Consider the following 15,273-nt stretch of genomic DNA (forward strand, 5'->3'; position numbering starts at 1 on the left):
TCGGGTGTGGAATGCGAAAAAGATTTGTGTGAAGGTATATGCGAGATTAAGCAGAGCTATACACGCATACATCATTTGAAGGTGAAGCTAGGTTTTTGTAAGGACAATCAGAACTACACCGGTACTGAATCCAGCATATGAAGATGCTATTTTGAGCAGTACATTCTTATTGGATTTAGCCATCCAATTATAGTCTGTGTGACTCCCATTTGTGATTGAGCAGTGAGCTCTAGGCACTTCACCTTTCTGCATGTGTAGACCCCATCTATGTACACTTACTATCTATAGTAGTATCATCCGATTGTGGGTAAGGTTTCCCACCGTGGTTTTCCCCTTACAGGGTTTCCACGTACAAACATTGGTGTTATGTGTTGTGGATGACTTTGTCTTTTTGTTTCATGCACTAATCTTTACCGGTATTGCATTTATCTATTAAATCTTTCCACCAGTATAACAGACTGGTTCACCAGTATTAAGTAGTAAATTGGTTAAGTTGTTTTTGGTTTAAATTTATTAAGACAACTGATTCACCCCCCTCCTCTCAGTTGCCTCTAGGACCTAACAAGCGGGAAAAGGATCAAGTGCCTGAGAACTGATCAAGGAGGGGAATTCACTTCCGGTGAATTCAACAAGTACTATGAAGAACATGGCATCAAGAGGCAACTGTCTGCACCCCGGATTCCACAGCAGAATGGCCTAGCAGAGAGGAATAACCGAACTGTGGTTGAAGCAGCAAGAACAATGCCGATCCAAGGAAAGGTTGCTCACACCTTTTGGAGAGAAGCGGTGAGCACTGCAGTATACACAATGAACCGAGTACTCATCAAGAAAGGTAAGGATAAAACTCCTTATGAGTATTGGACCAGTAAGACACCTGTAGTAAGCTACTTTAGAATGTTTGGTAGCAAATGTTATATCAAGAGGAGTGAACATCAGAGTAAGTTCGATGCAAAATGTGATGAAGGAATATTCCTAGGATATTCCACCAAGAGCAAAGCTCTCAAATGTTTCAATAATAGGACTCAGAGAATTATTGAAAGCATCAATGTTAGAGTTGATGAAAACTCTAGAAAACCTGAGGAAACTAGCAGTAAGAAAGTAAAAGATGAACCGGTAGTAACCTTCTGGGAACCGGTTGCTAATCAGCCAAGTACCAGTAACAGTGTTCCTTCACCAGTAAATGCTGATGCTGATGAAGATGAGGACGAGGAAGAAAAGCAGGAGGAATCAGTCAAGAGCATTCCTCGATATGTCAAAATGAATCATGATCCAAAGCATATCATAGGAGATAAGGATGCAGGAATCCTTACAAGAAGAAAGGTCAGAGAAAATTCTTGTATGATCTCTGAATTTGAGCCTAAATCATTCAGAGAGGCACATAAAGATAAAGACTAGATCAAGGCAATGGAGGAAGAACTTGACCAGATAGAGAAGAATGGCACATGGTCTTTGGGACCCAGACCGGACCATAAAAATGTCATTGGTACCACAAGGGGTAACCCTAGTTAGATGTTTTTCAAAATGATGAGGCTAGATGTATAATCTTTGGTTTCTCTTTTGTGCCCAAGTTTGTCAGTGTTGTATTTTCCACTAGCATATATGACTTCTCATGATATAATTCTAGGAGAAGTGTGTCAAGCCTTCCATCTTCAGGTGCCTTAGAGAGGTTTTCACCTTTGGATGTGTCCTTTATTTTTACTTTTTTGGGGTCTAATAGTGCAAAAAAATGGTTTTCACTAGAATACCTATTGATATTTTCCATAATTTTGTGACTGAAAGGCTTGGCACCTTCTCTAGAGTAAGCCACACTATTGAGTTCTATGGTGAATGCAGCCCTATGATCCTCAAGGGGTAAATCACTTTGTACTCCAATAAAGGTTATGATTGCCTCATCATTTTGAAAAACATCTAACTGGGGTTATCCCTCGTGGTCCCAATCAATAAGTTGTGAGTGAACAAGAGGTAAAGGATCATAATTAGGTTCAAGGTTATGAATAGGCTCAAGGGTACAAATAGAATCATAGTCATATATATCAATGAAATCATCAATGTCATCGATGGCACCTTCCTTGTTGGTCTATGTTGCGTTAGAAGACTCTCTTACCTCAATCGAGTTACCGTTAGTAGTCAAGGTCTTATATTTATGCGTATCATACCCTAGACCAGGTACCTTATGTCTATCATCAGGTTTGATCGGTACAAGTATACCTTGTTTGTGTAAACCAAGAGGATTGTGACTATCATAGCCATATCTTTTCATTATCTTCAATCCCTTTCCATAATTCTTAGCTGGTATTTTGACTTCAGGTTCTATAATTTGTTCTTTCTCTATATCTTCATCTTTATACAACCATCTCAGGAGATCCTCTTCTTCCATTTCATCATACAAAGCTCCCCATTTTTTGAAAATACTAGGTTTGCAGACTATAGTAGTTATGTCCAATGTGGTTTCAATCATTTGTGGTTTTCCATAAGTGTGACTAGACAAAGGTAATTTTTCAATGCAGAGAGCATGACTCATAGAATATTCTCCTAGTCCATGGTCTTCTACTTTTATCCTAATCTCAGCTTCATTGGATTTGGAAGTGGATGCTTTTAAGGATTCAAGATCAATGTATGCTTGGGGATGAGGTGTCAAATTGTTGCAATACATAAAAGGGTTTGGATCTCCTGGTATACTTACTTCGACACCATTGTGAGGAAATTTGATACATTGATGGTAGGTAGAAGGTACAACTTGCATTGCATCGATCCAAGGCCTTCCGAGGAGAATGTTATAGGTCAAGGGGAGATCAAGGACTTGGAAAACCACATCCTTCACCACATGTCCCACTTTAACAGGAAAGGTAAATGATCCCTTATATGAGCATTCCTCTTCATCATATGCCTTTATTGTAATCTTTTTCTTTGAATTAGCTTCATTTTTATTGGACCCTTGAGCTATCTAATCAATTTCAGAGTATAAATATTTAGACTTGCTCCTCTATCTATCAGAACTCGCTTGATCTTAACTCTATGGACAAGGACTTCAATGTGTAAGGGCGCATTATGGGGTTGTTGCATGGACATGTCGTCATTCTTGGTAAAAGTGAGGGTATGAGGGGAGGCGATATGTCCCACCATAGCTTGAAATTGATCTACATGTAGGTCTGTAGGCACTATGGTAGTAGGGAGCGCTTTATCAAGGATAGGTTTTTGTTCAGGGGATAGGCGGAGCAACTCAAGTATGAAAATCTGTGCAGGCGCTTTCCCTAAATGCTCTAAAAGGTTCTATTGCGAAGATGGTGTAGCGGGTTTCGAATTAGACCACTTAAGAGTAAATGTGCCTCTGTGAGTGGTAACATTACAATCAGTTTTTTTCCCCTTTATGATGATGGTATTCACATGATTATCAACCTCAATGATGTTGTTTATGGTATAATAATATTTAGCAATTGTATATTTCATTCCGTCACTAGGTTTAGGGACCTTCCCTTTATCCTTATCATGCTTAGGGAAAGGATTCTTAAATATCTCACAATTAGAGTTACTGGAAGGAGTGTGTCCATCTACTGAAATCTTTCCCTCATCAAGAAGGTCTTGTATGACGTGTCGAAGTTTATTGCAATTGTTAGTCTTATGACCCTTGTGTCTATGGTAGTCACAAAAGTGATCGCCATTCCACCACGGGGGTTTAACTTGAGGGTTTTATTCCCTTATCTCTGGCAATTTTATAATATTATTTTTGAGGAGTTCTTTCAATGTTGACTCGAGCGGTTGTCCCAATGGTGTAAAATTTTATTTAGGGAAGCTTATTTGTTTCATCACACTGAAAGGGGATTGCATACCAAAGGCTTATAAAATACAATTTCCTTGTACCATTAATATTACAGAATATGAAGCATTACTTTCTAGACTTCGTATGGCTATAGAATGGAAAATTTTAGATTTGTGTCTTCTCGGTGACTCCTAGTTAGTGATCAGACAGGTAATGATGATTATAAGACAAAAGATGAAAAGCTTATGCCATACAATAGAATGGTGGATGATTTCAAGGCCTACTTTACCAAAATCACATTTGAGAAAATTCCTCGAGACAATAATAGAGCAGCTGATGCAATGGCTACAATCACCTCCCTTGTAATAATGCCAAGTAATACCGAATACTGTGAGTTCTTGGTTGAACCGCTCTTGGAGCTTGCCTACAATGTACCACAATCTGAAATGATATGTCTCATCGTTGTTCCTAATTCCTAATGGTACAAAGATATTTATGCCTATTTACATGATAATATCTTACCTTCTGATCTATCCAACAAAGCCCAAAAAACTTTTATTCGTTGAGTCTCCCGTTATGCCATTTTAGTTGATAACCTATATCGTCTAGGTGTTGATGGTACCTTACTTAGATGTCTTGAGCGTGACCTTGCCAACACTGCCTTGTGAGGGGTGCACAAAGGTATATGTGGGGTACATTCAAGCAGTCCTACCCTAGCGAAGAAAGTCTTGCGTATTGGTTATTACCGGCCTACTATGGAGAAAGATGCTTATCAGTTTGTTAAAAAATGCAAGCAATTCCAAATACATGGAGACTTGATACATGCACTAGCACAATAATTCCTACCACTTATTACATCTTGGCCTTTTTGTCAGTGGGGACTAGACCTTGTGGGCAAAATCCATCCACCCTCATCCAATGGCCACAAATTCATCATCACTACTACTGAATATTTCACAAAATTGATTGAAGTTGTTCCTCTTACCCATATCACTAGAAAACAAATTGCCACATTTATTTTGAATTACATCATATTTCAGTATGGTGTCCCCCTTTCAATCATTACAAATAACGGCCGTCCCTTCAAGAACCAAGATGTTCGTGAGCTTTGTGATAAATTTCATAACTAGCACTATTTCTCCACACCGTACTATCCTCAAGGTAATGCACAGGTTGGGGCCTTTAACAAAAGCATCCATAGAATCCTCAAAAAGATAATCAATGAAGCTGGTCATGATTGGAATATCCAGTTGAACCCTGCCTTGTGGGCTTATCGCATGAGTGTCAACACTCCCACAGGCGCCACTCCTTATTCCCTTGTTTATGGTGCTCAAACTATATTGCCCATTGAGTTCAAGATACCCTCCCTACGAGTCTCTTTACACAAACTAATTAGTGATGAAGACTATAGAGTAGCTTGCTTGCATGACTTAGAATTGTTGGATGAAAGAAGACAAACTTCTTTTGATCACCTCAGAGCATATCAACAGTGCATGTGCAGAAGTTACAACCGCATAGTCATATCTAGCACATTTGATGTTGGTGATCTTGTCCTTAGAGAAAATCCAAAGAACTAGCAAGACAAAGAGAAAAGGGGCCATTTTGAACCTAATTGGCTTGGTCCATTTATTATCACTATTGTGTATGGATTAGGAGCATATCAATTGGAAACTCCTGAGGGTGAACTATTTGAAGATGCAATCAATAGCATTCGCCTTCACAGATTATGAAAAAATACAAAAAAATGAGAAAAAGATCTTGAAAAATACAAAAAATAAGAAAATGATCCTGAAAAATAAAAAAAAATGAGGAAAAAATCCTGAAAAAATATTAAAAAATGAGAAAAAGATCCTGAAAAAAGACCGTCTCTGGTGAAAACCTGGTAAACAAGCGCCTTGTGACACAAAAAAGGTGAAAAAATAAAAAAGTAAAGAAAAATAAATTCATCCACTGGTGAAAACCAGACAACCTGTGCCATGCGTAGAGATTTCTCTTCTCCTTCCTTCAGTACTCTACTTGATCATGCCCTACCTGTATCTACCCTCCCATTCCATAATAGCTTTTACACCCCCACCATAGCTTGTGGATTGTTTGCATACCCCACGCATACTATGCTAGTCTTATCCCTCATTGGGGCATCTCCTCAACCTTAGGAGTGGGTTGGGATAGTTTGCATCTCACAGTTGGAGGAACTATCTTCTACAAAGGTCTAAAAAAAAATCATAAAAATCATTAAACATCTTGAAAAAAAATCATAAAAATCATAAAATGTCCTAAAAAAATCTGAAAAATCATAAAATGTTTCGAAAAAATCATAAAATATCCTAGAAAAACCCTAAAAATTAAAACATAAATGTAAAAACTCTAAAAATCATAAAAATCCAAATACGTGTAAACATTGCGATGACACAAACACTTCAAACAAGCATGCAGCTTTGGAACTTCAACAAACTCATGGCATGACGAGATTACGATTGAGCAAACATAACAACATCTGATCGACTTATTAAAACCAAACACATTAACTGTGAACAAAAATCATTCGGCATGAAACATATTGTTTTCTTATTTTCTTATTTTCTTTTGATTGTTTTTTATTTTCTTTTTTTGGTGAAATGTCTTTTAGCTTTTCTAGGATATCTCTGACTAGAGATTTTATCTCGAGGATGTCTTTGGCTATAAAGGCGAGGATGGGGCATGTTCACCTGTTTGTTTCTTGTGGATTGTTCCTTAGTAATATGATGGCTTATCTTAGGACATGATCATTTAAGATCATCGAGGACATAATAGTCTGATGAAAACCGAGGTAATCCTTCTTATCTGATGTGTTTTCTTTCACAAAATTGGTATGATGATTCATTTGGGTCTTATTTGTATCTAGATGAGTTTTTCCATTTTCCATAATAAGCTCGATGATGACTTTAACACTTCAAAAGTGCAAGAATTTTCATCACCTTTCATATCCTCTTTCTCATCATTCTTCTTTCTCATCACTTTTCTCCTTTCATCGCCCTTTTCATCTCTCTTTTTCATCATTTCTTCCATCATCTTCTCCATTCTTCTTATTGCAATGAGATCAATCAAATGCTCTATCCAACTCATGCATGTCTATGAAATTATTAATCACTTTATCATTTCAACTAACTTTCTTCTTGCAATCTCAATGACCCTGGATCAATCAATAATTGGATCACCTTATCTTGCACTCACATCAATCCCTATCATCTTAATCAGCTTAATCAACTTAATCAGCTTATCAAACTAGCTATACTGTTCATTTCCGTCAATTGTTCAATTATGCATCATCAACTGTGCATTTCCATCAAATGTACATCTCAACTTAATCACTTGTGCAATATCAATCATCCAATATCCTTTTTGTAATCTATCGAGAGATCAATCTCCATCAAATCTGTTCGATCAATCTCTCGAGGGGGCATAACCAATCAATCATCACCCTTATCAGGATATCTCTAGGGCATGTATTAGTTCATAATTTTCTTTGAAACAATGTGACAGGCTGCATTGTCTCAAAGAGGGGCAAAATGTAGACAAATTAAATTTTCCATCTTAATCTCAGATGAATCCACCTCATTTTTCATGCATTATTCCATCTACTATCATTTATCATCATTTATCCATTATTAATATTATCCTTAATATTATTATCCATCATTTATCCTTTTCCAGATTAGCATTTACCCACACTTGGCCTCAATACCATTGGTCGATTTTGAAATGTATTATTTTTTCAAGAATGGCTTCACACTGATGATTTTTTCAAGGAAACATTTTCTTCTCAGTGCTCTGGGTTGTGGTTGTTTTCAATTTATTTCTGGATATGCAGCTGGTTTTCACAGATTTCATTCACCTTTCATGACTTTGGATAAGGAATTTCTTTGGATTCTGAAAGTCATCCCTCAAAACAGAAGACGTTGGATGAAGAATAGGACGAAGCCATTTTTCCTCCAAGTTGTCGATTCAAGGTGTTGCAATAACTAAAAAGCCCCAGTTATAATTTTGTATAGTTATATGTTGATACTAGACATTGTATATGGTCTTTTAAGTTATAACTACTATAGTGATCAGATTTTTTTGTCTCTTCCAAGCTAGATTTTAGACTCTATCATAGTATGTTTTTTGTCAAGCAAAACATTACTATATGATATATTATGATATGTTATATCAGATGTTTTGATAACTGATATTAGCATAATGAAATCCTCTTGTTTTGTATCTCTACTACCAGTACTATAATTCTTGTAGTTCTGTAATGTTTTTTAATACTTAATAAAAATATGCGGCCTATGCTTTTTACCAAAAAAAATAAAAATATTATCATTAATATTATTATTATTATTCATCATTTTCCATTATTAATATTATTATTATTCATCATTTATCCATTATTAATATTATCATTATTCATCATTAATTATTATTATTTTTCTTTAATATCATCAATAATATCTATATTATCATTAATATTATAATTCCATTTATTATTTATTAATATTATTATTAAATCACCTATTTATCGTCTATCACCTATACATTTTATACTAATATCATTTATCTATTTTCACAAATACATGCATTTGCATTTATACTTTCTCCTCGCACATGTGGGATCAAACTCTCAAGTCCAATCTTTTATCCCACATTCATCACATAACTTGGATTCACCCAGAGAATTCCTATAAAAGAAGAGCCCCTATCCCATTTTGGGGACCACGACTTTGCATTCAAAATCTATTGTCTTGGCATTTTGAGCATCCATTAGTTGTTTATGCATTCTTGAGCACTCTTAACATCCATTTTTTGCATAGTTGTTTATGCATTCTTGTGTATGTGCTTTCTGAGAGCACTTATTATTTGAACACAAGATCTTGATAGTAGGAGGGAAATAGAGTGAATTTTTGTTGCATGCATGTGTGTTTCTAGCTTAGATTTTTGTTTTACATGTGTATGTTTTAGAATCTGGAAGCTTTACACACTTGTCTCCTATAAGTCAAGGTCAAGTTAGAAGGACAATGACACTATATGCCCTAGTCCTAGGGTTTTCATATGATCATTGTTTGGTAATGTTTGTCATTGAATTCTCTTCTTATCCATAATTTCCTCATTGTGATATACTCCTATGCACACAAAGAATGGAAAAGTAATAGTTGTTCTATACAGGGGCTTGCCAAATTCAATCCCCATGTTGGTGTTTCCACCTCCACAACAACAATGATGAGATGATTTTGTTCCCTCACAAGGACAAAGGCTAAGTAAATGATAAATACTACAATGACAAGCTTAACTTATATATGAAACCCTCTCAAGGAGTTATACATAAAGGCTTAATGTAGTGTTCCTTGAAATCTTGCTGCATGCTAGTGCATGACATGATAATAAAAATAAATAAGAGAAATGAAACAATACTTGAGTATAGCATTGTTGTCATGAAATTGAAAATGTAGAAGTGCTTATGGCTTGTTCCTCCTTGTATGAATTCTCTAGATTTAATTGGATTATAGTGCTTATTAGACCTTATGAAAGATAAAATATGTTCTTCATATGGACATCATAAATTTACTTTGTTATAAAAATACCAATACAAAACGATCAAATATAAATATTGGTACTGGATCACAAAATGCAAAGGCCAATAGATGTAGTCACCACTTTTTTAGATCATTTTGTCAAGATTAAGGCATTGGACATGGATGTCCTCCCAAAATGCGTCCTCTGAAGTGGAAACACAAATGTTGAGACTTGTGTCAAAGGACCTAGTCTTAGTTTTGATATTTGATGACATATTACATGTCAAATTAATAATGAATTTTTAAGGTAGCATAGAGCATAAATGGACATAAAATAAAGTAGGGTAATGCACAATAAATAAAGTGCCAAATAGAGTCTGAAATTGTTGAATTAAACAATTTACAAAACTAGAAAGAATAAATTAGGGAATTGTACATTTAAACATTTATAGTTCCTACCATTAAGATGAATTTGTGAAACTGCACCTTTGTGCATTTATAATTCTTGCATTAAGTTGATCTAATAATAGAGAACTTGTAATCTTCAAAGAAAGGTTACAAGTTCAAACCTGTTGCGATAGGGTATATACACCTCATTTCTAGCATAATTAGATGCCTCTTGCATAGAGCATGGAGTAGTCTAATATTTTATAAATCATCTATAGAACCAAAAATAGATCTCCTGATACCCTAAACTATAAAAAAATCCAATTCCACCCAATTCCTTCCATTTCCATTTCGATTACCCTTAAGAAGAGATTTAAAAACTGTACCTCTAAACATCTATAGTGCTGAAGTCAATTCACAATAAAACGGAATTAGAAAACAATCTATAGTTCGTATCTGCTCTTGTTTGCCTCAGAGCTTTGGCGAGCCACGGGATATTCATGAGTTTGACAATCACGATGTTAACAACTGTGTTATTCGTCGTTGTAGGATACGTTAATCTACATTTTCTCCGCATATTTTGGCCCAACATGGAAGTTGCAATCAAAGTTATAGCTGTAAAACTTGTACGAGATGAAATGGTCTGACCCCTCGAATTTCCAGACATGTAAAGTGCAGATTTATTCCACGAGATTCCAGTCCATCCCAGTGAGTTTGGAGCCCATCCCATTAATCTCTGACAAGAAATTTGAGCATCTTTAGTCAATTCTGTTAAATGAATGTCCAAAACCAGAAAAAAGCGATTCTTTGTCTGCTTCGACGTCCAACAGCTGCGTCTCATTGCAGAGTCCGCAGGCCTTTGATCGAAAGAAACATTGGTGAGGGTATCTTTTGTCCATAGTTATAATATTCCATAGTGATGCTCCCATATTACAATTATTACCCACAGTTGGTCTGTCAATCTTTTGCTATAAAAATGTCAGCTTTGAATCACAATGATTGTCTACACATTAAGAAAGAATGGAGATAAGAGCGATGGCTAAGAGTATGCTGATCTGGTGGATGATGAGCTCTTTGATTTTGCAAGTAGTTGAAGGAGGAAGAAGTGCGCATGTACCAGGAATGTTTGTATTTGGGGATTCATTAGCAGATGCAGGAACTAACAATTTCCTTCCAAACTGTACCACTAAGAATGTTTCCTTCTTCCCCAACCCAACTGGTCGCTTCACAAATGGCCTCACTGTTTTCGATTTCATAGGTGAGCATAAATGAATATTACCACATCTTTTCAAGTTCTTTCACCCGTAGAACAAATATTCAAAGTTCAATCTTACAGAGCTGGGTAAGATCTAATAAAGCTTATAAATTAGTGAATGGGTTCGTATTAGTAAGGAATGTATTTGTGATTGCAGCTACTCACTTGGAGCTCACTTAACCCAAATGTATTTAATACTTATACAACTTCTTATAATTAATTTAAACTATTAAAAAATTATAACTATAAAATCTAAAAACTAGCATTACGAACAATCCCTCATATAATAGAGTTACAAAGTGTATGGTAATATTTCATTTCCCATAATAGAGGAGATATTAATCATTAGATGGGTAGACATGCATGGATTAGGCTCCTCATGCATCTTTTTTGTTACCTCACGCCAATCTTGTTCATATGAAGTTTAAGCTAGTGTTCATATAGAGTTTAAGCTAATGAATCAACCATGGATTTTCATATATCACATGCTCTCTCCAGCTTCCTCTAAAATTGTGGATGTTGTATTTTTCTTTAATTCACGAGATGATTGGATAAGAAGGAGAAATTGAATCTTCTATAATTAACAAATAGTTATTGAATAAATCCTTAGTCTTATTATATCCTACAACATCATTATAATGAGGAAATTCTACCTCTTCCCAAAAGGTGGGGTTTTTTGTCAAACTCTAGAAATGAATACTTTTCTATCACATTAGGAAGCTAAAAGCCCTTTAGAATAATGACTTCTACATCTAACTCTTTGATTGTTTCCAAATCCTCTCATTTCAGACTCTTAGAATTATCTCTCAACATGACTAGTTGACTTAACATAATTAATAATTAATCATTTTAAAAAATATATAGAAAACATATATTTAATAAGTTTAAATAATTAAGAAGGAGAATTAAATTTCTAACTTTTAAGTTTAATTGCATTTACTTTTTTGTTTCAGCATTTTAGGTTGATATCTAGTTATCTATCATAAGGATGAGAGTAAAATAGAGAGTGTAACCTAATATATTTAAGTGCTTTCCAAAAAGTCTCCTGAAGTACAATTAAATTAACCTAAATTGGTGCAGAAAATTGTTAAATTTAGTGATCAGATATCGAAATTTGAAGAATTCTCTAGGCATGTACGGAAAAAGTCGCACCTCAGAAATTCTTTATACTGCATTTCCATTGGAGGCAACGACATTCATGCCCACTACAACGGCCCTTCCTTAAATCTCAGTGATGCACAATTCGTCACTTTGCTGGTTGGCACACATGGTCAATACATCCAAGTAAGTTTCAGAATAATTTTTTGTTACAGACGTGATCAATTTTCAGTACCATTATTAATAAAATTAATGCATTTGTTGTGGCAGAGGCTTTATCGTGCTGGAGACGGAAAATTTCTGATACTCGACATCTCCGCTTTAGGATGTACTCCTATTGCCAGATTTACATATAATTTTCAATACCAGGGAAAGTGTGCGGAACCTGGAAATATACTAGCCCAGAAATACAACGTTGCTCTGAAAAATCTTGTAGATCACCTGAATGGAAAACTACATGAAGTGAATATCATGCTCTTTTAATTCTTATGATTACTTGACAAACATGATTAGAAATGGCAAAGCTTTTGGTAAGTCAATGCCCACTTCAATAACCTCCTTATCTATCAATCTTTTTCTGTGCCTTGCAGTCTTATTAATTGAATGCGTGTTAAATTTGTAGGTTTTTAAGAAACAAAATCAGCGTGCTGTGGATCAGGATTGTTCAGAGCCAATGTGAGCTGTGGACAGACCAGTCCGCCAGATCTGTATTGCAATGATCCAGATGCATATTTGTTTTGGGATGCAGTTCATCCCACACAGAGAGCTTACTCCATATTTTCAAAAGAAATATGGGGAGGAAATTCTTCTGTTATGCATCCAATTAACCTTTCCACTCTAGTCTTGGGGAGAAATGCATAAACAAATCTACATTCTTCAGTTTGGGCTACTGAAAAACTTTGAATTTCTCTTGGGAATAATAAATAATATGGAAAACCGATTCGTCTAGTAGGATGCAATTTGGTTTTTTATATGAATGGACATGGAGGAATGTTTACTCAGTACTTCATAGAGCTGAGTAATTTTTGATAATGCATTGTATTAAATAAGAGGTATTTGAGATATGATAATAAAATGATCTTAAAATGTCAATTACAAAAAGAAGTAAAACATAAGATAGTTATAAGAAAGAGGTCAGAAAAATTGAGTGGTCTGTAGATATTGTAAAATAAGAAGTATTTAGAATTAAAAAGTTTATTAGAAGGGATGTTATTAATTAAATATTATGAAGTAAAAAGGGGAATAGAAGTAATATTTAACATGTACAAATGAATGCGATAATGTATGAGTCTATATACTAAATCCCATTTATAGTTCTCTAGATGCATATATGTTAGATAGAAACATTCCAAGTGCATAGATTTGGGGCATGAGAGCTTATCAGTGAGGCCTCTACAAGGGACGCGTCTATTCTGGCTCCAAAACAGTAGTATGGATTGACTAACACACATGTTAGTTGCGCATTATACATCATTGATTTTGCAATAAACAGTTGTGATTGACTAACATGTCGCTATCACGCTGTACAAAAGGTCTGTTTTGGAGCCAGAATAACTTTGACCCTCTACAAGTTGTTCCTTTTTTCTTAGAATTGGAGATTTTTTATTGGGATTCTAGTAGGTTGGGGTCTTTTTCTTTTTGTCTTACGTATAGATCTTGTTTGTTAATGGTTTTCTATTTCAAAATGATAGCTTTCTCTAATTAGGTTGTTACAAAAGCGATTACATTTTAGAATTTTTTGTCTAGGCACTTAAATTTACTCTATAAATTCGTAAAGAATTTACATGCAATGGTTATCTTATTTTTCTTTATTTCAAAGAGTTTCATCTTTGATAATATTGTTTATGAATGTGTTTTCTCTAACTATGATATTCTAAAACATAAGTTCAAGGTATATTTGTGATCTCTTCAAAAATTTCATTTACAGATGCCCTATCATGGTTGAGTTTTAAGTATTGCTACTTCCATTAATCCCTATCTAGAGCTACAAGTGATATTATTCATGTTTTGAATATATTTTTATTTTCACCTCAGCTACTTATTCATGATTTGTGTTGGGTTTATGATATTCTTACCAAAGCCATCATCATGTTGTATTCGTTGTGTCTTTTTCGTGGATAATACATTGCATCATTACTTTGATAGTTGATTAAGTTTCTATTCCATTCTGTTTTAAGGATGTATCATCAAGACCATTGATGCCCTGGTCTAGCTACTTTTCCTTTTACTTAGTATGCTCTTTTTTTATGAATACAATCTAAAACCTCGGATCTTTTGAATTGTGGTATGGTAGCTGCATTTAATAATCCTATTGGATACAAATGATTTGTAATTAAAACCCTCTCTATATTTCTTGACAAAATATGATCTTTGTGGATAACTTTTGTGTGCATGCATACCATAGGATTATGTATTAAGTTAGAGAGTGTTGTCTTTTTTTTATGCACCATTTGTCCCAAATTTATTAATTCATCACTAACGTATAAACCAAAAAAGAATCCCATTTCTTTCAAATAGAGAGTCAGGATCGAGTTAGTTGTAACCCACTCTCTACAAACCTTTATAGATATTTCATTTCAGCTTATAATGCTCAACATAAAACTTGAATTGTCTTAGTATGATTGATACCAAATATTGTTGGATTTTTCATAAATAGGAAAAGAACCAAGACAAAATCTCATATTGATAGTCACAACCATTCTCAATACAAGATCATAGAGGGATAAGTGCACCAAGATGGTGAACAAAAAGGGGGTATAAGTGGCCACTTTTTTTTTTCTTCAAAAATTAGTTAAACCTGAACTTGGAGGAGCTATTTGAGACTTGTCCACTCAAAATTTGAAAATACATAAAGAAGAAGAATTGTAGTACTCTGATCTAGTTTCCAAACTACTATTTTTTTCAAAAATAGATAATATTAAGAGGTTCAAATATTTCACGCACATAAAAGATTTCCCTTTTTCCAATAAAACATAACATAGTGTCTAGTGTGCGTGTCAAAAAGGTTATAGTTTTATTTAGTATTTTGAAAAACCCTTCAAGAGAAAGATAGTTAAGAGTGAGTAATAGAAGTTATTTTTTTGTTTGTAATTTTTGGTTGAGTATTTTTTTCCCATGATTTTTCAAAGTGGACGCATCGTTAAAATTAAGTACCTATTCATGCACATCACATAACTTGTACCAAAATAATCAATTTTTATTTTTTTGAAGTGTAGAGAATGAAGTGTAGAACAATAATATATTTGTTT

At 34.6% G+C, this 15,273-nt stretch overlaps 1 protein-coding gene across 1 annotated transcript; it reads left to right on the forward strand.

Moving 5' to 3' along the window:
- The first annotated feature begins 10,707 nt into the window (after nucleotides 1-10,707).
- LOC131052093 (GDSL esterase/lipase At1g33811-like) lies at nucleotides 10,708-12,704 on the forward strand. Its single transcript, XM_057986685.2, has 4 exons — nucleotides 10,708-10,930; nucleotides 12,048-12,211; nucleotides 12,296-12,487; nucleotides 12,648-12,704. Exons 1-4 carry the CDS (start codon nucleotides 10,708-10,710, stop codon nucleotides 12,702-12,704), a joined length of 636 nt encoding a protein of 211 aa, XP_057842668.2.
- The last annotated feature ends 2,569 nt before the right edge of the window (nucleotides 12,705-15,273 follow it).

Source organism: Cryptomeria japonica, chromosome 2 (assembly GCF_030272615.1).
Source record: "Cryptomeria japonica chromosome 2, Sugi_1.0, whole genome shotgun sequence".
NCBI lineage: Eukaryota > Viridiplantae > Streptophyta > Pinopsida > Cupressales > Cupressaceae > Cryptomeria > Cryptomeria japonica.